The following is an 18426-nucleotide window of genomic DNA, read 5'->3' as shown; positions in this document are numbered from 1 at the left end:
TTCTTTTCCATTGAAATATACAGAGAAAAATCTTTGAAAATCTTCTTTTCAAAAACCAATTGACCAATAAAGCTGTAACTTGAAGCAACATATGGTAGTGTAGATTTAAGTTTGTTCAAATCACGATTACCAGAGGTAGGTTGTGGCTACAAAGGAGGCTTAAATTTTTACTTATGAATATGTATAAAAATTCATTTGGCCATAAAAGTTGTCATTTGTCTGGTATGGTAGTTTCAAGTTTGTTCAAATCATGATCCTTGGGTTGGGTTGGGTCACGATAAGGGGGTCACTTTTTACATAAAAATATCTAAAAAAAAAAAAAAAAAACCTTTAAAAATCCCATTTAAAAAAAACCAATCGTCTAGAAAAGCTATGACTTGGTGAAAGCATCCATAGATTGTGTAGATTCAAGATAATCAAAATCGCGATCTTCTGGGGTTGGGGATCCAATTTTCACATAGGAAAAAAATTCTCATTAGTTTCAAAAACTTAAATGCTATAATATATGTACTTGGTATATTTACTAAGTCTTATATATGTGAGCATCTTGCCATATTTTTGATTGATTTCTCAACTGCTTTGACTGTGGTCCTTGGAAAATTTTAGGGCCCTAACAGGGGCTCAAAATTTGATGTAGGTTTATAGATATATGAACAATTGTTTAAGTCTTCTTGTGAACTGCAATACTCAATATGTGATATGACTACGAAATCATCCCGTCTTTAAAAGGTTCTATGATTAACATAAGAACATTAATAGAAAAGTTTGAAAACTTTTTATACAGGAACAAGTATTTTACTTCATTGTCCAGATGTTTTGTTTAGATCTGAATCCATATATCTGATATCTTATTAAATGGCTATTGTTGCTCAGGTGAGCGATGTGGCCCATAGGCATAGCCATAAATCAACATAGATTTAGCCGACCTTTTCATTTTAGTCAATAACAATCTTTCAAATATATAAAGCAGTCAATTATAAAAAGATAACTTTACTTCTGATAAAGTTTCACATTATTTTACTACTCGGTGATAGACAACTTCCCGTAATAATTTAAACTGCTTAATTTGTCAAGCAGTTCAATTCTGTACCAAATCAACAGATTCTAATACGATCCTAGGTTTTTGATACAGTACACATTTTACATAACATCACTATAGCATTAACCGATATATAAATCTTTGACATCGTTGGGTCAATAACTGCCATCAGGTGAGAAGACAAAATTGAATAATCATTAAGTTTTTGTTAAGTTTTATTTCATCTCGGATATTGCACAAAAAAAAATGCAGTGCAGACAAGAATTTGCATCCTGGCATGATACAAGAAAACTGGATGGTTTTGTTACACATGTACATGTACGTATAACCGTAGTATATACAAAACTAACAATTACTCACAAATGTTAATATTGACAAGGTTATAAATACTTGTACAGAGGGAGACATACCATTGGCATTAATAATGAATACAGATATTAAAGGTGTGAACAATGATACAGAAAAAATAAAATGCTTTAAGAACTTGAAGAGCCAAATGATCATTTGACAATATAGTGATTTTACTGGTTAGAAACAAGGTTTATGAAATAAAAAATATTCAAGTCTTCATCTTATAAATTGTAAAAAAATCATCACCGACTCAAATTCTTTGGAGGAAGAAATCTTGACAATATGCTTAATAATAAACAAATAAAAGAGAACTAGTCATTGTAATAATAAGCAATCAATTTACACAATTGGAAAACTGTACAAAAGATTGAGGGTTTCCCTCAAGTTTTAGAGCTTACTTAATATTAGATATGTTTATCAAATTGAAACAAAAAGATTACATGCCCAACAAGTATGTTCACTGAAAACTTTCAAAGTTCTTATATTTCCTCATATGATAATGATGATGAAACTTTGTTCAAAATTAGTCCTTACTAAGTTTTTAACACCCTCACTATACAAAATATGGAATAAATCTGCACAAATTGTACCTTCACGATACCCTTTAACTTTCCTTAGAACACAGGATCTGTCAAGCACTATTTTTGTACAAGGCAAAGAAATATGGATAATAATTAGGCACTACAATATCTGTAAGCATGTTGGAGAAAATAATTAACAATTGCTGGGAATTCAGGATGTACAAAAGCAATGAATCACGGAATGAAGACACATCCAAATTTTTACTTTAAAAGTCAGCTATTTCTTCAGAACAAAAGACAAACACCACCCTATAACATAACAATCTCTAATGAAAAACATTCACACAGGGTTTATGTATACCTGATGTTGTAAGAATAGATCAAAGGCAGACCCGTGTATGATGAAAATGACTGATGGGTCCAAAGTCACGTAACAGTTAATCAAAATTCAAGATTGGAAAAACAATAAACAAAACAAATGTCAAGTGCACTAAATTGAAAATGGTTTTCTGAGTGGACCAACAAAAAAAGTGACAAAAATCATGCAGTCTCCAAACTTGGTTGGGAGACTGAATTATAACAAAGTGATTTTACTCTCCCTGTATACCGCGGTACTGTACATATGAACAGTGCATGACCCTTTGTATCATCACATGTCAACAAAATCCCACCACATGTATTTATCAAATAACTGCATTATAAATGTTGTAAGCGTTTCATATTTGAGCACCTAATGAATTCCACTTCATGAAGCATAACATTTCACACAACACTTGCTCAAGTAGGACAGAGTTCTTTGCAACCGTCTTTGAGACATCAACTACCAAAGATCTCTTGAAAGTACATTGTAATACAACACAACGACCTACTTCCCTGATAAATTTAACTGTCAATTTGTTTTTGAAAGACTTGGCTTTTGAGAACATCACGAGTTTAACATGTGCGTTTTCGTCAAACATTTTTCTTTTTTTTATCTTCTGCTTGTTTCCTTGCGAGTTGGAGAAGAGAGTCAAAATCCAATGGATCACTTTTCTTCACAAGTGGGTAATACTCTTCAATTATTTCATTATTTCCATCTACAAATTTTTAAAAAGAAAACAATTGTATAACCTCATGAAAACAGATTAGATGTACAAACAGTAATGCTTTTATTTCACTGAGAATTCTATGTAAAGCTTCTAAAGCATAATTCAATGCTGTTGCTTTGTATAAGGTTAGTGTAGAATCTATAGCCAATAGTATGTTATCCATGTGAAAGCTTCCAGAAAACGAATGCTGATTTTTTGATTTAAAGAAAACTGCAACTATCTCTTTACCTAGATCAGCATATTCCGTTTTACAAAATTGCCTTCGGCCTCCGAAACAAAGGTCAAACTCTTGTTCACCAGGTACCTGATTGCCTTCTGAAATTACAGCAAGTTTTCAAATAAATTCATTAACATTGCCATGAAATAAATTGGAATTGTATTATTATTCATTTAACAATCATTACCTCTTAGTTTAAAAAAATATTCATTATATTAATATTCATTATTTTACACATCAAAATATTGACTTTTCATTTTTTCCATTTGTTTCATATTTATCCTCGTAAAATATCACATGCCGCTATACTGTCTATAATGCAATCTCTATAACACGCTTTCTAATAGACAAGGGAAAATATAAAGTCAACTCAATTATTGTTTTACAATAAGAAACCAACAATTTCACAGCATTCTGCTTATTAGCAGTTATATAAATGAAATTTTCTGGTTCAGAATTGGAAAAAAATTTATGCTTTGGTGCATCAGAAAGGTATTGTTTGCTAGTTCAAGTTATAACCATAGCACTAACCAACTGCAATTAAAACTTACTTTCTACTGCTGCATAAGCATCACAAGTGTATGCAAATGTCACAAAGCCATAGTTGTCCCTAGAATAAAAATAAACAACAATATTGTGACTGTTTCAAGATTTTATAGTCAATGTATTATTTCAGATTCTGAACAGTGCATATCAGCTAGGAACGAAAGACATTTGTGTGGTCTTCACTTAAAAATCTGATGAACTATGATCTCATCATCTATGACACTGCCATTTATATAATATCCAAAAAATTCTTAAACAAATAACTTACCCACTTTCTCTGAAATGAACGCTAACTTCTTCAATGTCTCCAAAACATTCAAATCTTTTTCTCAATTTTTTTTTAGTGTAGTTGTTTGGAATTTTTCCAACATAAATAATTCTTCTATCTTTCTGTAATAATATCAAAGACAACAAAATTATCCAGGGATTTAATATTTATACATAATGGAGACTTGAATTTTTTTTTGGAAGTTATAATAATACCTACCATTTTTTGGGCTCTTTCAATCTCTCTAAGTCTTTGTCGCTCTTCGTGACGTCGAGACATACTTGAACTCCTACTTCTTGACCTACTGCGTCTCCTGTAACTCCTGCTCCTACTTCTGCTGCGAGACCTGAAATAAAAGATATCAAAATAATCCAGAATTCTTCCAAAAACATACACATTTCATTGAGGAGAGAATTAAGACAACACTTTACATTATGAGAAGTCATTACCTGCTAGACACTGATGATGACCTTGACCTTGATCTATATGATCTGGACCTGGAATATGACCTGGACCTTGAACGAGATGACCTAGAAAACAACCATGGTTTTAAAAATTAATGAACTTATGAGCATTCAACTTCTTACACAGTTTCATTGTTTTCAACAGTGTGTATCAGCTAGGAACGAAAGACATTTGTGTGGTCTTCACTTAAAAATCTGATGAACTATGATCTCATCATCTACATCACTGTCAATTTTAAAAAATATATTGTAAAGGTTGTTACGAAAATGGGACGAGTCATCAAAAGAGTAAAAGTGTTACCTTGAATAAGAGGAGCCTCGGGACCTTGACCTAGATCTTGATATGATGGAGTCGTATGTTCCACTCCTCTTCCTCCTCCTTCCTCTCCTGTCCCTTGACCTTGACCTACTTGAGCTCCTGCTGAGTGACCTTGAACTTGATCGCCTGCTCAGGTTTGGAGATCTGCTACGACTAGAATAACCACTGCTTGACTTGCTTTCTAAAGAGACGTCGTTAGTGTCATATTTGGTACTGTTAGTGAAACAGCTATGGTAGGCTGGTAGCCTGCTGTAAACGGTGTTGTCTCCTTGAGGAGTTGGGTTTGGCTCAAAGAAGTCTTGTATTCTGATACCTCCATTGACATTTTCTTTAGGCACTATATTCTCCTTTTTAGATTTGGACTGTTTTGCACCATTTAGAGATAAAGCAGTGTAATAGGATGGAATTTTATCAAAGTATTTATCATCTTTTTCACATACTGGACTCTCATCCCTCTTCCGGTAGTTCCTGCCACCTTGTTTCTTTCCTTTCTGTTGAGAAATGCCTGGTTTATTTGATTCACTCTTTTTTGCTTGAGAAACACAATGCTTGTTTTTGATGTCATTATTTTCTTCTTTTTCAAATTCCTCCAGTATTTCCCCATCCTCTAATTCTAAGACTTCAACTGGATGTGAGGGTGAACCTGCCTGTAATTTGTCCTCTGATTTTGGAACATTTTGACAATAATCATGGTCCAAGATATCCTTATAGTAATTTTTGTTCACTGTATTTTTCTCCTCTGATAGAATATCAGAGGAAATGCAAGCAGCTTCTTTCTTTGGGGAATATTCCTCCATTGTAAGTAGTATATCTTGACTGATCTCAGCAGAGGATTTCTGTAGTATTCTCTGCAGTCTTGGAGTGGTGCTGCTAGGTTTCAGAGCAATGGCTTGGCCACGGCCTCTTTTTGAAGGCATTCCCATTGGCAGCAAAATAGTTGATTTTCGTTTACTTGAAGATTTTATTTTCTCCAAGACATCTTTTTTATGTGGAGATTCAATCAGAGGTACCACCAACATATTTTTTTCAGGAATTTTTATATCACTGAAAATTAAAATAACTTTACTCTTATATGCATCAGAAAGAAGAAGCTTTAAAATGTTTGATTTAAAAATTCTTTTTTGCAATACTGTAAAACATGACTGAGCACAAGTTCTACATAATTTGTCATCCCCCTAAAATTTAAAGAATGCCTTGAGAAATATACACTTGGTAGAAAAAAATTATGAAAATCATTTCTTACTTGTTTGTCTTTAAATCATCAATGCTTGATATAGAATTTGATGCTGAAATCAAATGATTCACAACTATTATCAAACAATTAAGACTTATCTAAAACAAACCCATCAATTTTCAAAATAAAATAATCTCAAGTTTATTTAATATATTCCTCACAAGTCTAAAATCTTTCAAATGCATGTCTATTATGCAATTTATAGTAAAATCCTTAATCATTTAAAGACTTCTAGAATAGCAAACCTGTTCTTGAATACATTGTATCTAATAATTTTTACATAACTTGTTAGACAGACAAGAGGAATCAAATGCACCAACCTTCTTCAAACTGTTCCAGAAGACTACTCACATCTGCTGCTTCTATACCACCATCTTGACCATCATTTTCTGAAAATATTTAAAAGAAAAGCTACATTAGATAAAACCATCAAGTAATCTAATTTCCTTCATATTGTTTCAAATCAAGATTCTGGTAGTTGCGGGTTAATGATTTTAATAAGGAAAAAGAGGTTTCAAATTTCCATGTGAAGCTTTCAGCAACTTCATAAATATTGATTATTTCCATGGTGTCAGTATTGATATTATTATAGTATGTTTTTAAAACAAAATCATTTAAATTTATCAATCTGTTCAAACAAACTACTAAACATGATAAGAAAGAAGCCATAGTTGATCCCATGGTATTTAATTTCAATGGGGAATGAAACCCTATAATGCAATTTGGTGAGAAATCATAAACTTGTTTTCACTCCACATTTGAATATTTTTTTGTCTTTGGCAGTGTGTATCAGCTAGGAACGAAAGACATTTGTGTGGTCTTCACTTATAAATCTGATGAACTATGATCTCATCATCTACATCACTGCCAATATATATCTTAAAATTTCTAATAATTGTCATAACACTTAATTTTCAAAGGTTATATAAAGCTTTAAAAAAGAAAATTCTTTAAAATTTTTCATAATTTTTAATAAAATTACAACACTTTTATATTTCTTTATGCATTATTCTTACCCATCAACAAATCAGGCATGTCAAAATTGAGTTGAAATTCTGTTGGCTGAAAGTCTGAGTCAAGTTCTGCCAAGCTAATGGCTGAACTAATGTCTGGATCTAACTCCATATTCAATATTGGCAGTGTCTGAGTATTACCTGCAACATGATTCAGAAACTGTTGTTTAATATATTTTATTTGCATTTATCTTATAACTATTTATTTTTGAAAAATACTTTTCAACCATGATAAAAACTGAAACAAAACGATACATAAATTATGAATTATGTGCAAACATTGTTCACTGTAAAGCTCAATGTCAAAACAAAATAAATTTATTTCAAACTAACGATTTTTCTTTCATATGTAGATAGAAGTACCAAATCATTTAGCAAGGGGCCCATGCAATGGCATGAACCACGTGCACGTGGGCATGGCATGTCAAGAAGCTGCAATCATGCTTGATAAAAAGCAGAATGAAACTATTCTCAAATGACAGCACATAAAAACATTGAAATCTTTTGAAAATAATTGAATCAATATTGATCACAAATTCAAAATGAACAATTTAAAAAGAAACATTGTTTTGGAAATTGGCCACTGGCCACGTGGTTCAAAATACATCTTTGTTCAATAATGTACGACAAATGACACTAGAGACATGAAAAAAGAATAAATGCGACAAAATCAAAAGTCTAAAAACCAACTGAATGATAAAACGTACATCTATCATACCTATTAATGACAAAATAAAGACGAACACTACCCTTCCATTATTTCTGACTTACCAGGGCAAGTTCCCAAAGAAAAATGACGTCAAATATCTCGCGAGTTCTCGCGAAAATCGTGGTTTCTCCAGTAGCAACAAACCACGCTAAACTATATTCATCCGCGATAACAATATATCTGTTCTGGTGATTTGAACGACTGATTCCAAATCATCTGTTAACTTGACAGTTAACCTATTGTATCAAAAAGTAAAATTATCAAATAAATGAAGTCAAATGAGTGTAAACTAATGAAATGATTCTTACAAGGTTCTATTTTATGAATGGGCAATAACATCCTTCTGTGTTGTAAGGCATGCCATTTCGAAGACAAACCATGAGTTTTGGAAATTAATAGCGACAATATATTTATTTTAAGATAATTGAAAAGTGGCAATGGCCGATCCAGTTTCGTTAAGTTTACCTGCTTTATCCTCGAGTGGTGTAGTGAGATATAAGGGAATACCAAGGAGATACGAAGAAACAAGACCAGTTTTTATTCAGGGACACGCTCATCGAAAAATCTTAGGTTAATACGCTTAAAGGTTATTTACACTGCAGAGATGAAATGATTGCCTACATAATAATTTGATTTAGTAAAACTAATGAATGCCAACTATATTTGATGTTGTATTGTGTTCTGTATATAATGACATGTTGATTGAAAGACAATATCAAAAGTATGAAGCACAGGCACCTGGATTTTTATTTAAGTCATATATCGAAAATTTCTACCCCTACCATATATAAATACACTTTATAGTAGGGGTAGAATTTTTTGATACATGACTTATTAAGCTAATGATAAAAATTCAGGTGCCTATGCATGAAGTCATGATTATATCGATTATCAACACATGAAAAACATGTATTTGTGTATGATGACATCTTTGAAGCCAAGGAAGATTTTAATGTAGGCCTAATTAAAAACCTTTATACTAAATTGATAAGTTTGTGTCATACAAACAAATAATCAGAAAATGTGTACTTGCCCCAAGTCTAGTCAAAAAATTTTTTTGTGAACTTTCATTTTTTATTTAAGGTAAAAGAACACTTTTGATATATTTGCATTTAGAAGAGAAGTTTAAGGAGGGAATATGCAGTCATAAATCATGTTGTCATTATACATACCAATAAGTAAAAAGTAATTTATAATCAACACTTTTTAATAGTGTAAATGTCTAAATCATGTAAATAAAGCCATTAGTTATGCATTAATTGCTGCACCATTGGTCAAGAGTTAAGTTTTAAAATTCTAATACACGGTCACCTTAAATTTATGCAGGAATTGGACGTGATTTAGAGAAAAGAGTACAAGAAAAGTATGATGAAGAGAAACAGAGAGCAATTAGAGAGGCAGAGCAAGCTGTGTGGGCCCAAGCTGAACAAATGAAGGCTGCAGCTGTATTAAAATCTAGGGACGAGTCCTCCATAGAAATGGAGAGAACAATAAAGAAGATCAACAGACAGCACGAAAAAGCACTCAAGGTATTGGATATAGATACACATCTAATATTATGCTTGGTTATTCATACTGTATGTGTGTTAAAAAAATCTTTATAATTAACAGCAATAAGATCATGTATTTAATATGCTTGTACATGTTTTTACTATAAACCAATATTTTTATTTGAAGCTGACACAGATTGTTAAATTTATATTCAAAATAAAAATGCGCCAATCATTTTGAAAGGTAGGATGCAGCTTAATGTCATGGGCAATTTTAAGTACATAAATTGTCATTAAGAGTAAAATTAAAACTAAACAATGTCATACCCTGCGGAAATTTTGTTGATAGGTTTTAAATCATACTGCATAATCCAAAGGCCTTGTTTAAAGAGGTAACCAGCTGCTGCCGTGACAATCATTGTCTGTTTGCCAGTCTGTATTTCATGCCACAATATTCCTCAAAATCACCTCCTCTAGCTATCTTGCTACACAAATTCATTGAATGACTAAGTACAAGTTGTTTTATCAGATAAAGGTGTTTATCAATTAACTAGGTCAGTAGTTCCATGATTTTGTACATGTATTATTGATGCTACATGCTCCGTCTGTCAGTGAAGCAGTGTCCGAATTCTTTACTGTCATTCACTGGGTTAAGTCTCAATGAGTTCAATAAACCCAGGGCTATACTGCTACGCAATATATATTTTTATCAACTTGAACACTGTACTACATTCAAGTTGCTACAGGTTAACCATAAAGTCAGTATCTAGAATGTATGAACAGACCATATTACTATGCATTGACCTAAAGATGTTTATTCAAAAAATTATCTGTGTGTCTAAAGTCTAATTTACCTGAAGATAAAGAAACTCAGGTAACGACCATGGTATGGTGAAGCTGAGTGACCGTTTGAAGGACTTCTTGTTAATTTTCCATGAGATAACCTTGTGCAACATACTTTGTAAAAACTTTTTGAATTGAGTCAAATAGGGGAAGTCACATAGATTTTATCTAGTTAACTTCTCATCCGTTACATTATATTTGCAAATACCATATACAATATATTTTCAAAATCCATAATGAGAATAATTCACTTCTCAGAAGTACAATTCAATTCAATTCAATTTCTTTATTAACCAATTAAGGGCCCTCAAGGGGCAACATGAAGACTGTTGACATACAACATCCAATGAACATAAAACATTCAATAAACATATACAAGAGGGAAAGAGCTGGATGATTTAAAGAACTATGACAGACATGAACAATTAAATAGTATATATGTATATATATATGTATAATTATGTATGTTTCCATACATTCAATATAGTGTCTTCTATATATTTATGATAATAAACACCATACATAAATATGTCAAGATACAAATGCACATACAAATTTGAAATAGTTTATCATATGATTGAAAAATAAAAAACCAATATTTGAATAGGAAATACAAATTAAGGCAATGCCTTTTGTAAAAATTTACCAACAGAGTTTAATATATCTAATTCTTCACAGTTTAGAATCCAAAATAATTTTTGTTTATCTTCTAAACTAGTAAAATGTTTTGCTTTAGATGAAATTAAATCAAATAGTTCCTCTCTTTCTTTTGTAAATTTGCTGCATTGGATAAGAAAATGTTCTTCATCTTCAATTTTATTAAGTGTACAATTTTTGCATATTCTTTCTGTTCTAGGTGTGTTATTATATCTGCCTGATTCAATAAAAAGTCTATGCGCTGATATCCGCAGTCTACAGATTGGCTTTCTGTATTCAGGTCTTAATATAGTTAAATACTTTTCCAGTCTGAAGTTAGTTTTCAAAAATAAATAAGTAACAAGTTTGCCATCTTTAAGTGTTTCATTTGAGTACTGCCAATCCATCAAATATTTTTTAGTCTGAGATTGTTTTAAAGAAGTAACAAAGTCTTTTTTAGAATATGTCATAATGTTTTGAATATTAAGAATGTTTAGTAGCTTTTCAATAGAGGAATACCAAGTTGTATTTTGGGCGAAATGAAGTTCTTTACTACATACAAATGCATCTTTTAATAGAGGAAACTCTGTTGTTAAATTTTCTAATCTGTAGCAATATTTTAGTAATCTATTGACAATATCATAATGTAGAGGAAATCTTCCTAGTTCAGAAAGTGAAGCATGGTTCATACTTTTCTTATTCAACCCCAATATGGTTTTACAAAATTTTAGATGTAGAGTTTCAGCTGTTATAACATTGTTGTATCAGTATATCATTAGACTGTTTTATTTTTATGTTATTGACGTTAAAGATTCCCCGTATTTCAGAGCCATAAAGTAAAATTGGCTTTATAGTGTGGTCAAATACATTTAAGCTAGTCGATATCCCGGGGTTTAGACTCAGGAAGTCTTTTCGTAGTTTGAAATAAGCTTTCAGTCCCTTTTTGTGTAATTCCACCTTAGCCAGTGAGAAAGTCCCTGAAGCTGCGAAATGAATGCCTAAGTATTTGTAATTTGGTACACATTCAATATTGAAATTTTTGTAACTAAATTTATGGTTTATTGTTCTCCCAGCTTTATTAAATATAATAATTTTTGTTTTATTGGAATTAACTTGCATACCCCAGTCATCACAATATTTCTCTAAAGCATTTAATTTTTGCTGAAGTCCTTCTGGTGATGATGAAAAGATTACTATGTCATCAGCATACATTAAACAGTCTATGTTTTTTGAGTATAATGATATAGAGTCAATACAGCCCTGTAAATATGATGGCAGGTCATTTATAAACATTTTAAATAATGTGGGGCTCAAATTGTCTCCTTGACGCACCCCTAATTTGATAGGAAATGAGGAGGTAAGAAAATTATCATATTTAACACATGCTTCACTTTTCATATACATATTATTAATGATACAATAAAATTTTGTTCCCACATTATGTTGTAGTAGTTTTAGTTTCAATCCATTGTGAACAACACTATCAAAAGCTTTATGAAAATCTATAAAGCAGGCATATAATCTACCTTCTTTTGTATTACAATATTTATCAATTAAACATTTAACAATAAAACAATGATCAGAGGTTCTGGCATGTTTTGTGAATCCAACCTGACAAGGGTGTATTAGATTATTTTCACTTAGGAAGTTATCTAATCTGGTGTTCAAAATAGTATTGAAAAGTTCGCCAAGATTACTTGTTATAGTTATTCCACGGTAATTGTTTGGGTCACAGGGATCATTTGATTTGAATATAGGAGTGATATATCCCTTAGCCCATTGCTCTGGGTATTAAATAACTAAAGGAAAAGCATAAATTAAATAGTTTCAATAAACAAGGTATGAGAAATGTGTGTCCACTTTTCAACATTTCATTCGATATAAGATCTAACCCTTTTGCTTTTCCACATTTCAAAGAAGAAATTGCAGCAGATATTTCTTTGTTTGTTATTATGTTGTCTAGTTTATTAAATATGTTATGTTTACATTCTTTTTCTGCAAGTAGAAAATTTAATTCTCTAAATCTGTCTTCAAAGTTTTTGTCCACTGATGAATGTAAAGATTTAAAATGGTTTAACCATGCATTAGGTTCTACTGGATAATTAGTTGAATCAGCTTTTTCTGCCCTTAGATCATTTACAAGTTTCCAATATTGTTTTGGGTCATCTATCCGCAAAGAATCTAGCTTGTTAATAATGTCGCTTCTAAATTTTCTATATTTCATCTTCCTTAATTTGTTATATTCCCTGTATAATTTATAGTAGTGCCCTCTGATAATGGGGTCCTTTGGGGATTTACAATATACTTTACCTTGAGCAACAACTCTTGCTCGCATTTTACCCAAGTCTGCGTCAAACCATTTTTTGTTTTTAACTTTATTTTTATTCTTAAAGTTTGGTTTTTTGAGCGACAGTTCAGCTGCTGATAAAATAATATTTTCAAAGTCAGAAATTAATTCAGATATTTTCTCATGTGTACATTTATCTGCTCTGGACAGGAAATTATTGATTTTTGATTGAATATTTGGTGAATTAAGAGCGTCTTGAAATCTTATAACTGACCCTTCTGTCCAAGTGTAATTAATGGGGACTTTATGCAACCCTTCCTCTGATCTGGTGGGTAGAGAATGTTGGAATTTGGCTAAAATTTCCCATGATATTTTGCAATGACAGTCAGATAGGGTAGGAATAAATTCAGAAACTTTAAAATATAGAAGCTGTTTTGTAATTTTTTCAGCTGCTAATAAATAATCAACAGTACTCTGACCTAAGGGATTGAAACAGGTATAATGCCCAGAAAGTACATGTATTGTATTTTGCCAAAGTAAACAAATGCAGTCATGTACGGTGGAAATTTCCACTGCACAGTCCATATCATGATGTTGTGTGCACATTAGGCCTATTAAAAAAAATTGTGTGTTTAGGGTAACACTGATGAGGAAATTAGGTTAGGTAGGTAGGGATTTTTTTTATTTTATCATATTTTTTTCTGCATGAATCCTAAGAATATTGTTTGTGTCATATTTCAAAATGGATTTTTTAATAGAAATAATATAAAATTCACAATCGGATAAAAACAGACATATAAAAATGGTAGGATCGGGGCATTTTTGTAGGTTAGGTCGGGTTACCCTAAACACACAACTTCTTTTTTTAAGGCCTTATATAGTACATGTGATTTAAGTTTTAGTATCTTTAAATTTATTTTACTGCCATAATTAAAAAGTACCCAATGACCATACTATTATAAAGAATGATACATGTCAGTGAAATGTAAAATTATTATAATGAGGCTGGCTGTATTTTGTCTGCACCTGTCATGTCAGGGTCATGGACTCCCTTGAACAAACATACTCTTGTGGCACACGTACCAGGGATTAATCTAGGACATATTTACTACCGATTTTCAGTATTTTTCCCCAAGGATAAAATTTTCCATGAATGACCTCTTTTCCCCTTTTGATAAGTAAAAATTCCTCCTTTACTCTATTAGAAAGCTCAAATAATTTTTTTCTTTTTATTGTGCTTATAGCTACTCCAAATGGGATTAAATATGTAAATTATGTTAGCATATGAATTGTGTGAGCATTTTATGTACTCTTAATAGTCTTAAAATGCTGAAATTTAGTCAGGTAGCTTTGTCCCTCTGGTCCCCCCCCCCCCCCCCCCCCCTTCCCAAAACAGGGCTCTCTGAACCCAGGTTGATTTTCCCAATTTCTCCAGAGAGGGTAGTTTTGCCCAAAACCTAGATTAATTCCTGTGTACTAAGAGTTAGAAGATCATATCATTACCATATATAAAGTTCAGTCCATGGAAATATAGCTCAATTTCCAGTTCAATTTTCACTGAGTTACTTTTCATTCGAATTGGTTAAAATACAAAAGGTTAAAAAATACATGTCACTTTTTAAAGATAGTACGTCAAGGTCTGTATAGGACACCTCCATATTGTGAAGTACTTCCTATCAAAATAAATAATAAAATCAAGTATAATTTACAAATTTTTTTCTTTCCTAAAATTGTTACAGGTCTAACAGCTTAGCGTAATGGTGAGAACAAGTTTTTAATAATACCTAAGTTAAACTTCGATTTTTGAAAAATTAAAAAAAATCCCCCCAGGCGGCGATTGCAAACAATGTTTTTTTTATAAGGATGGCCATATTGTACTTTTATCCATATTGATACTGACAGGTGTCCCGTGACAGTTAAAACATATTAGTCCTGATATAACGTATAACGTAATATATGCAGATCGAGAAAATGCTGGAAGTTTTAAAAAGTTTTAATATTTTTGAAAATCGTCAACATTGTTGTTGAACTCTTTATTTACATTATTCAAAATATATTGAAAATGAGACATAAACATTAGAAACCACTAACTTTTTTTTCCAAAGTAAAAGTAACTGATTTTTCATGCCTTGTAGGAAGAGGCTCTCAAAGTTGAGATGGCTATGCAAAAGTTGGCTATTGAGCAAGTCAAGCAGGAACGAGCGGAAGCTGAAGAACGCTTAAAAGAAGCAGTGAGGAAAACAGAGGTCCAGGCTCATCAAGAGCTAGTGGAGGCAGTGGAAAAAGCCCGCGATGAAGAGAGAAAGATTGCTGCTGCAGAGGCTGTCAAAGTGGCCAAGTATGGAATGGTTAACATTCTCTGTAAATCTTAAATTGACCTATAATGACCAGGCCACTTTTTCATATCTACGTGTGTCGTCTCCTCTCATAATTTAAAGTACCATTCTGATATTATCAAAAGAATAAGAATAAGATTTAATTTTATTTTGAAAGGTTAAAGGGGTTACACCTTTTAAAACCAGGTTATACAAATTTAAATAAAATTTTCTATCCAATCAAATGCCGTGTTAAAACCAGAGTTAAATTATTTAAGAAATGAACTCAATGTCTACCCAAGTTATACGAGTATAACCTGGGTTGGGGCAATTTACGCTTTATAATCCGGGAAGCAGATTGTAAAAAACGTAAATTGCCCCAACCCAGGTTATACTCGTATAACTTAGGTAGATATTGAGTTCATTCCTTATAATTTAAATGTACAAATTGAGTCCGTTTTACTTTTAGAAATGATATTAATCTGTTCAAAATTCAAACTTAACGTCAAGCGGATTAGTACATTTTTGGCGTTGGTGCATTGTGATGTGCCTTTTGACGTGCAAACCAGGTTATGCAAATTTAACTAAATTTTTCTATCCAATCAAATGCCACGCTATAACCAGAATTAAATTATTTTTTAATAACCTACTCTAAGTTTCAACACTTTCCAGAGTCAGGACAGGACAGATAATATTTTTTAAAAGGTGACATCAGTTGGGTTGATAGATACTTATTAAATCCTAACGTATTTGTAGTTTGACTGTTTTAATTACTGGTAATTAATGCTCATTAATGAAGAAACGTGTAAATTCGCAAGAAACACATCTCGCAGATATTAAAATCTCGCTTCAATTTTTCGCACAGATCTAAATTATTTGGAATAATGATGAAAAATCGGCATTCGCGATATTACTGTTTAAAGGGAAATATTCGCCCCCGATTTATTTTTGCCCCTTTCGCCCTCGTTGTTAACGGACGAATTTAAGACTGGGCGAATTCTGATGTCTTCAATTAATTTTTTTTTAAACACAACTTTGTCTAGTCGAATTCAAGACGGGGCGAAAATGTTTGCAAGTGTAGAAGGGCAAAAATTACAGTATATTCTCGCAATTTGATGCAGAACCATTGAATCACATAGATAAGGAATCTACAGTAGTTAACTGGAAAAAAAGGGGCAAGGCTAATTGACATTTCATTTTGATTTATTTACTAGGGCTGCACAAGAAAAATTTGAAAAAGCAATCCAGGTTGCAGCAGAAGAGAAAAAGAAAGCTCTGAAAGAACTGGAAGAGAGGAAGAATAAAGAGAGAGAAAAGGCGGTGGCTGAAATGGAGGTAGCGCAGAAAAAGATTGCAGCAGAACAACTGGAGAAACTAAAGAAAGAATATGAGCAGATCAATGCCAGATTAAAAGAGGAAATCAAAGGGAAACTGGATATCATAGACAAATTAAATCTTCAGATCATCTGTGTAGAAAAGGCAAAGAAAAATGTGGAGGATGTGCTTCACGATACGAAAACCGATTTTCAGGATTTTATTGATCGCTTGCCAGAGTCCATCAAAGGGCAGGTGGGATACATGACCCGACCTATATACATTGATGAGATCGGCAGGGTGGCTACCATCATATAGGAGCATTCTGAGGAAAGAGGTTCAACTATCTGCTGTTATGTGTCTTTTTTTTCTCCTTAAAAAGTATTGATCTATCCATTAAAAATCAACGCTACATAGAAAATATGTATCGAGTCTAAATGTGGGGAAAACATTCTTAATGAGCAGTCTTGTCTAGGATAAATGTAGTGTCGATTATTTTGAGAGCAACTTACTAACTGATACTGATAAAGATGTTAATTGTTCTAAATTGTGATTGCTTCATTCAACTATCCATGAATTACTTTTCATCAATGGTCAAGATAGATCCTAAGCCCATTATCTTCAATAAGAAAGACAAGAGCTCTGTATTTAAACAAATCAGACAATATCAAGCTGGAAAAGGAATAATGATAATACTCGTGTATCTTTCTGTCTTTGGTCAGGGTTTGCTGCATTTATTGTCTATTTATTTCCCCTTTGTTTATAAGTGAATGTACTGGTATGTACTTGTAGATTTCCTGTACATTTGACATTGTTTTTCTATAAAAGTATGTCTGATGATGTTTTGTATTTTTTAAGTCTATTTATGTACAATATGCTTAATGAGATACATTGTACATGTTTGATTTTATCATTTGCTCTTTTACCGGGGTAATATAAAAAACCCCAAACAACTGCTGATTGCCTTAATAGGGTCACTTTCATATATCTGTTATATATTTCATATTTAGTCATATTTTAAATATCAATATACTGCTGTGATAAACAAATGATGACAGTTCATGTATTTATTTATTGATACATCAAAAACATACATGTATATCAGATGACAATGTTTTAATTGTTATCCTTTTTGATTTATTGTTGAAATTGCCATAGAAGAGTTAACTGAGGTATAAGATCACTCAGAAATGAACACTCAGATCTATCATGTTAATTCAGAGGACTACATGATTTTCGGAAAGATGAAAAGATGTAAAGACTATAACAGCTTTTAAGTCCCGTTTTATGAATGTTGATTTACTGTCATCTCATTTTGTGATAATTGCCGTATGTGGATGCAAGTTTGAGACATTAATTGTGAATCATATTCTAACTTTTTTGGTACAGCATGTTGCCTCTTCATTTTTGATTGTGAATTTTCGTTTGATATGTATTAATTTAAGATTTGTATCAAGATTTACATGGGTTCACTTCAGGAAATATTACCGTCAAGTTGGTGAGCATTGCAGCATGCAAGATGTACATGTATTCCTGCCTTACTGAACCCATTGATCAAATAAGTCACAGGTTTACTATTTTTTATACACTTGTTTTATTTTCTACATGTAATTTATACACCAAAGCAATAAAAGCTCTTTATCTCTTAATTTTTGTTCTCTGGTATTTTAAAAACTATTATAAATTCATTTATAATTTCATTTTAGTATGCTTTAATTCACAAGTCTTGGTCATAATCCATTTGAATTTGCTAGTTCAAAAAAATTGAAAAT

The 18426-nt window shown here is 31.9% G+C and overlaps 2 protein-coding genes and 3 non-coding genes across 7 annotated transcripts; 1 reads left to right on the top strand and 4 right to left on the bottom strand.

Annotated features, from left to right (window-relative positions):
- Positions 1-1236: 1236 nt before the first annotated feature.
- LOC105328504 (peroxisome proliferator-activated receptor gamma coactivator-related protein 1) lies at positions 1237-9740 on the bottom strand. Of its 3 annotated transcripts, none has more exons than XM_011429415.4 (11): positions 9587-9740; positions 7064-7201; positions 6368-6436; positions 6057-6099; positions 4796-5857; positions 4480-4560; positions 4250-4376; positions 4031-4152; positions 3768-3826; positions 3228-3314; positions 1237-2987 (listed from the first exon to the last, which is right to left on the bottom strand). In XM_011429415.4, the coding sequence occupies exons 2-11, from the start codon at positions 7170-7172 to the stop codon at positions 2863-2865; spliced, it is 1884 nt and encodes a 627-aa protein (XP_011427717.3). In that variant the 5' UTR covers positions 7173-7201; positions 9587-9740; the 3' UTR covers positions 1237-2862. The 3 variants fall into 3 exon arrangements, with proteins under 3 accessions (XP_011427717.3, XP_011427714.3, XP_011427716.3); XM_011429412.4 differs by lacking the exon at positions 9587-9740 and adding an exon at positions 7832-7953; XM_011429414.4 differs by lacking the exon at positions 9587-9740 and adding an exon at positions 7779-7855.
- Positions 3902-3985, bottom strand: LOC117690577 (small nucleolar RNA snR60/Z15/Z230/Z193/J17). The gene has a single exon (XR_004602540.1). It is a non-coding gene; the product is annotated as a small nucleolar RNA snR60/Z15/Z230/Z193/J17 (small nucleolar RNA).
- LOC117690576 (small nucleolar RNA snR60/Z15/Z230/Z193/J17) lies at positions 4638-4721 on the bottom strand. Its single transcript, XR_004602539.1, has one exon. It is a non-coding gene; the product is annotated as a small nucleolar RNA snR60/Z15/Z230/Z193/J17 (small nucleolar RNA).
- Positions 6829-6912, bottom strand: LOC117690575 (small nucleolar RNA snR60/Z15/Z230/Z193/J17). Its single transcript, XR_004602538.1, has one exon. It is a non-coding gene; the product is annotated as a small nucleolar RNA snR60/Z15/Z230/Z193/J17 (small nucleolar RNA).
- Positions 8104-18303, top strand: LOC105328505 (uncharacterized protein C6orf163 homolog). Its single transcript, XM_011429416.4, has 4 exons — positions 8104-8339; positions 9096-9298; positions 15161-15363; positions 16555-18303. The coding sequence occupies exons 1-4, from the start codon at positions 8207-8209 to the stop codon at positions 16970-16972; spliced, it is 957 nt and encodes a 318-aa protein (XP_011427718.3). The 5' UTR covers positions 8104-8206; the 3' UTR covers positions 16973-18303.
- The last annotated feature ends 123 nt before the right edge of the window (positions 18304-18426 follow it).

The sequence above is a fragment of the Magallana gigas genome, chromosome 8 (genome assembly GCF_963853765.1).
Source record: "Magallana gigas chromosome 8, xbMagGiga1.1, whole genome shotgun sequence".
NCBI classification, from domain to species: domain Eukaryota; kingdom Metazoa; phylum Mollusca; class Bivalvia; order Ostreida; family Ostreidae; genus Magallana; species Magallana gigas.
The sequence above is the reverse complement of the archived record's forward strand: the minus strand, read 5'-3'. Positions and strand labels throughout refer to the sequence as shown.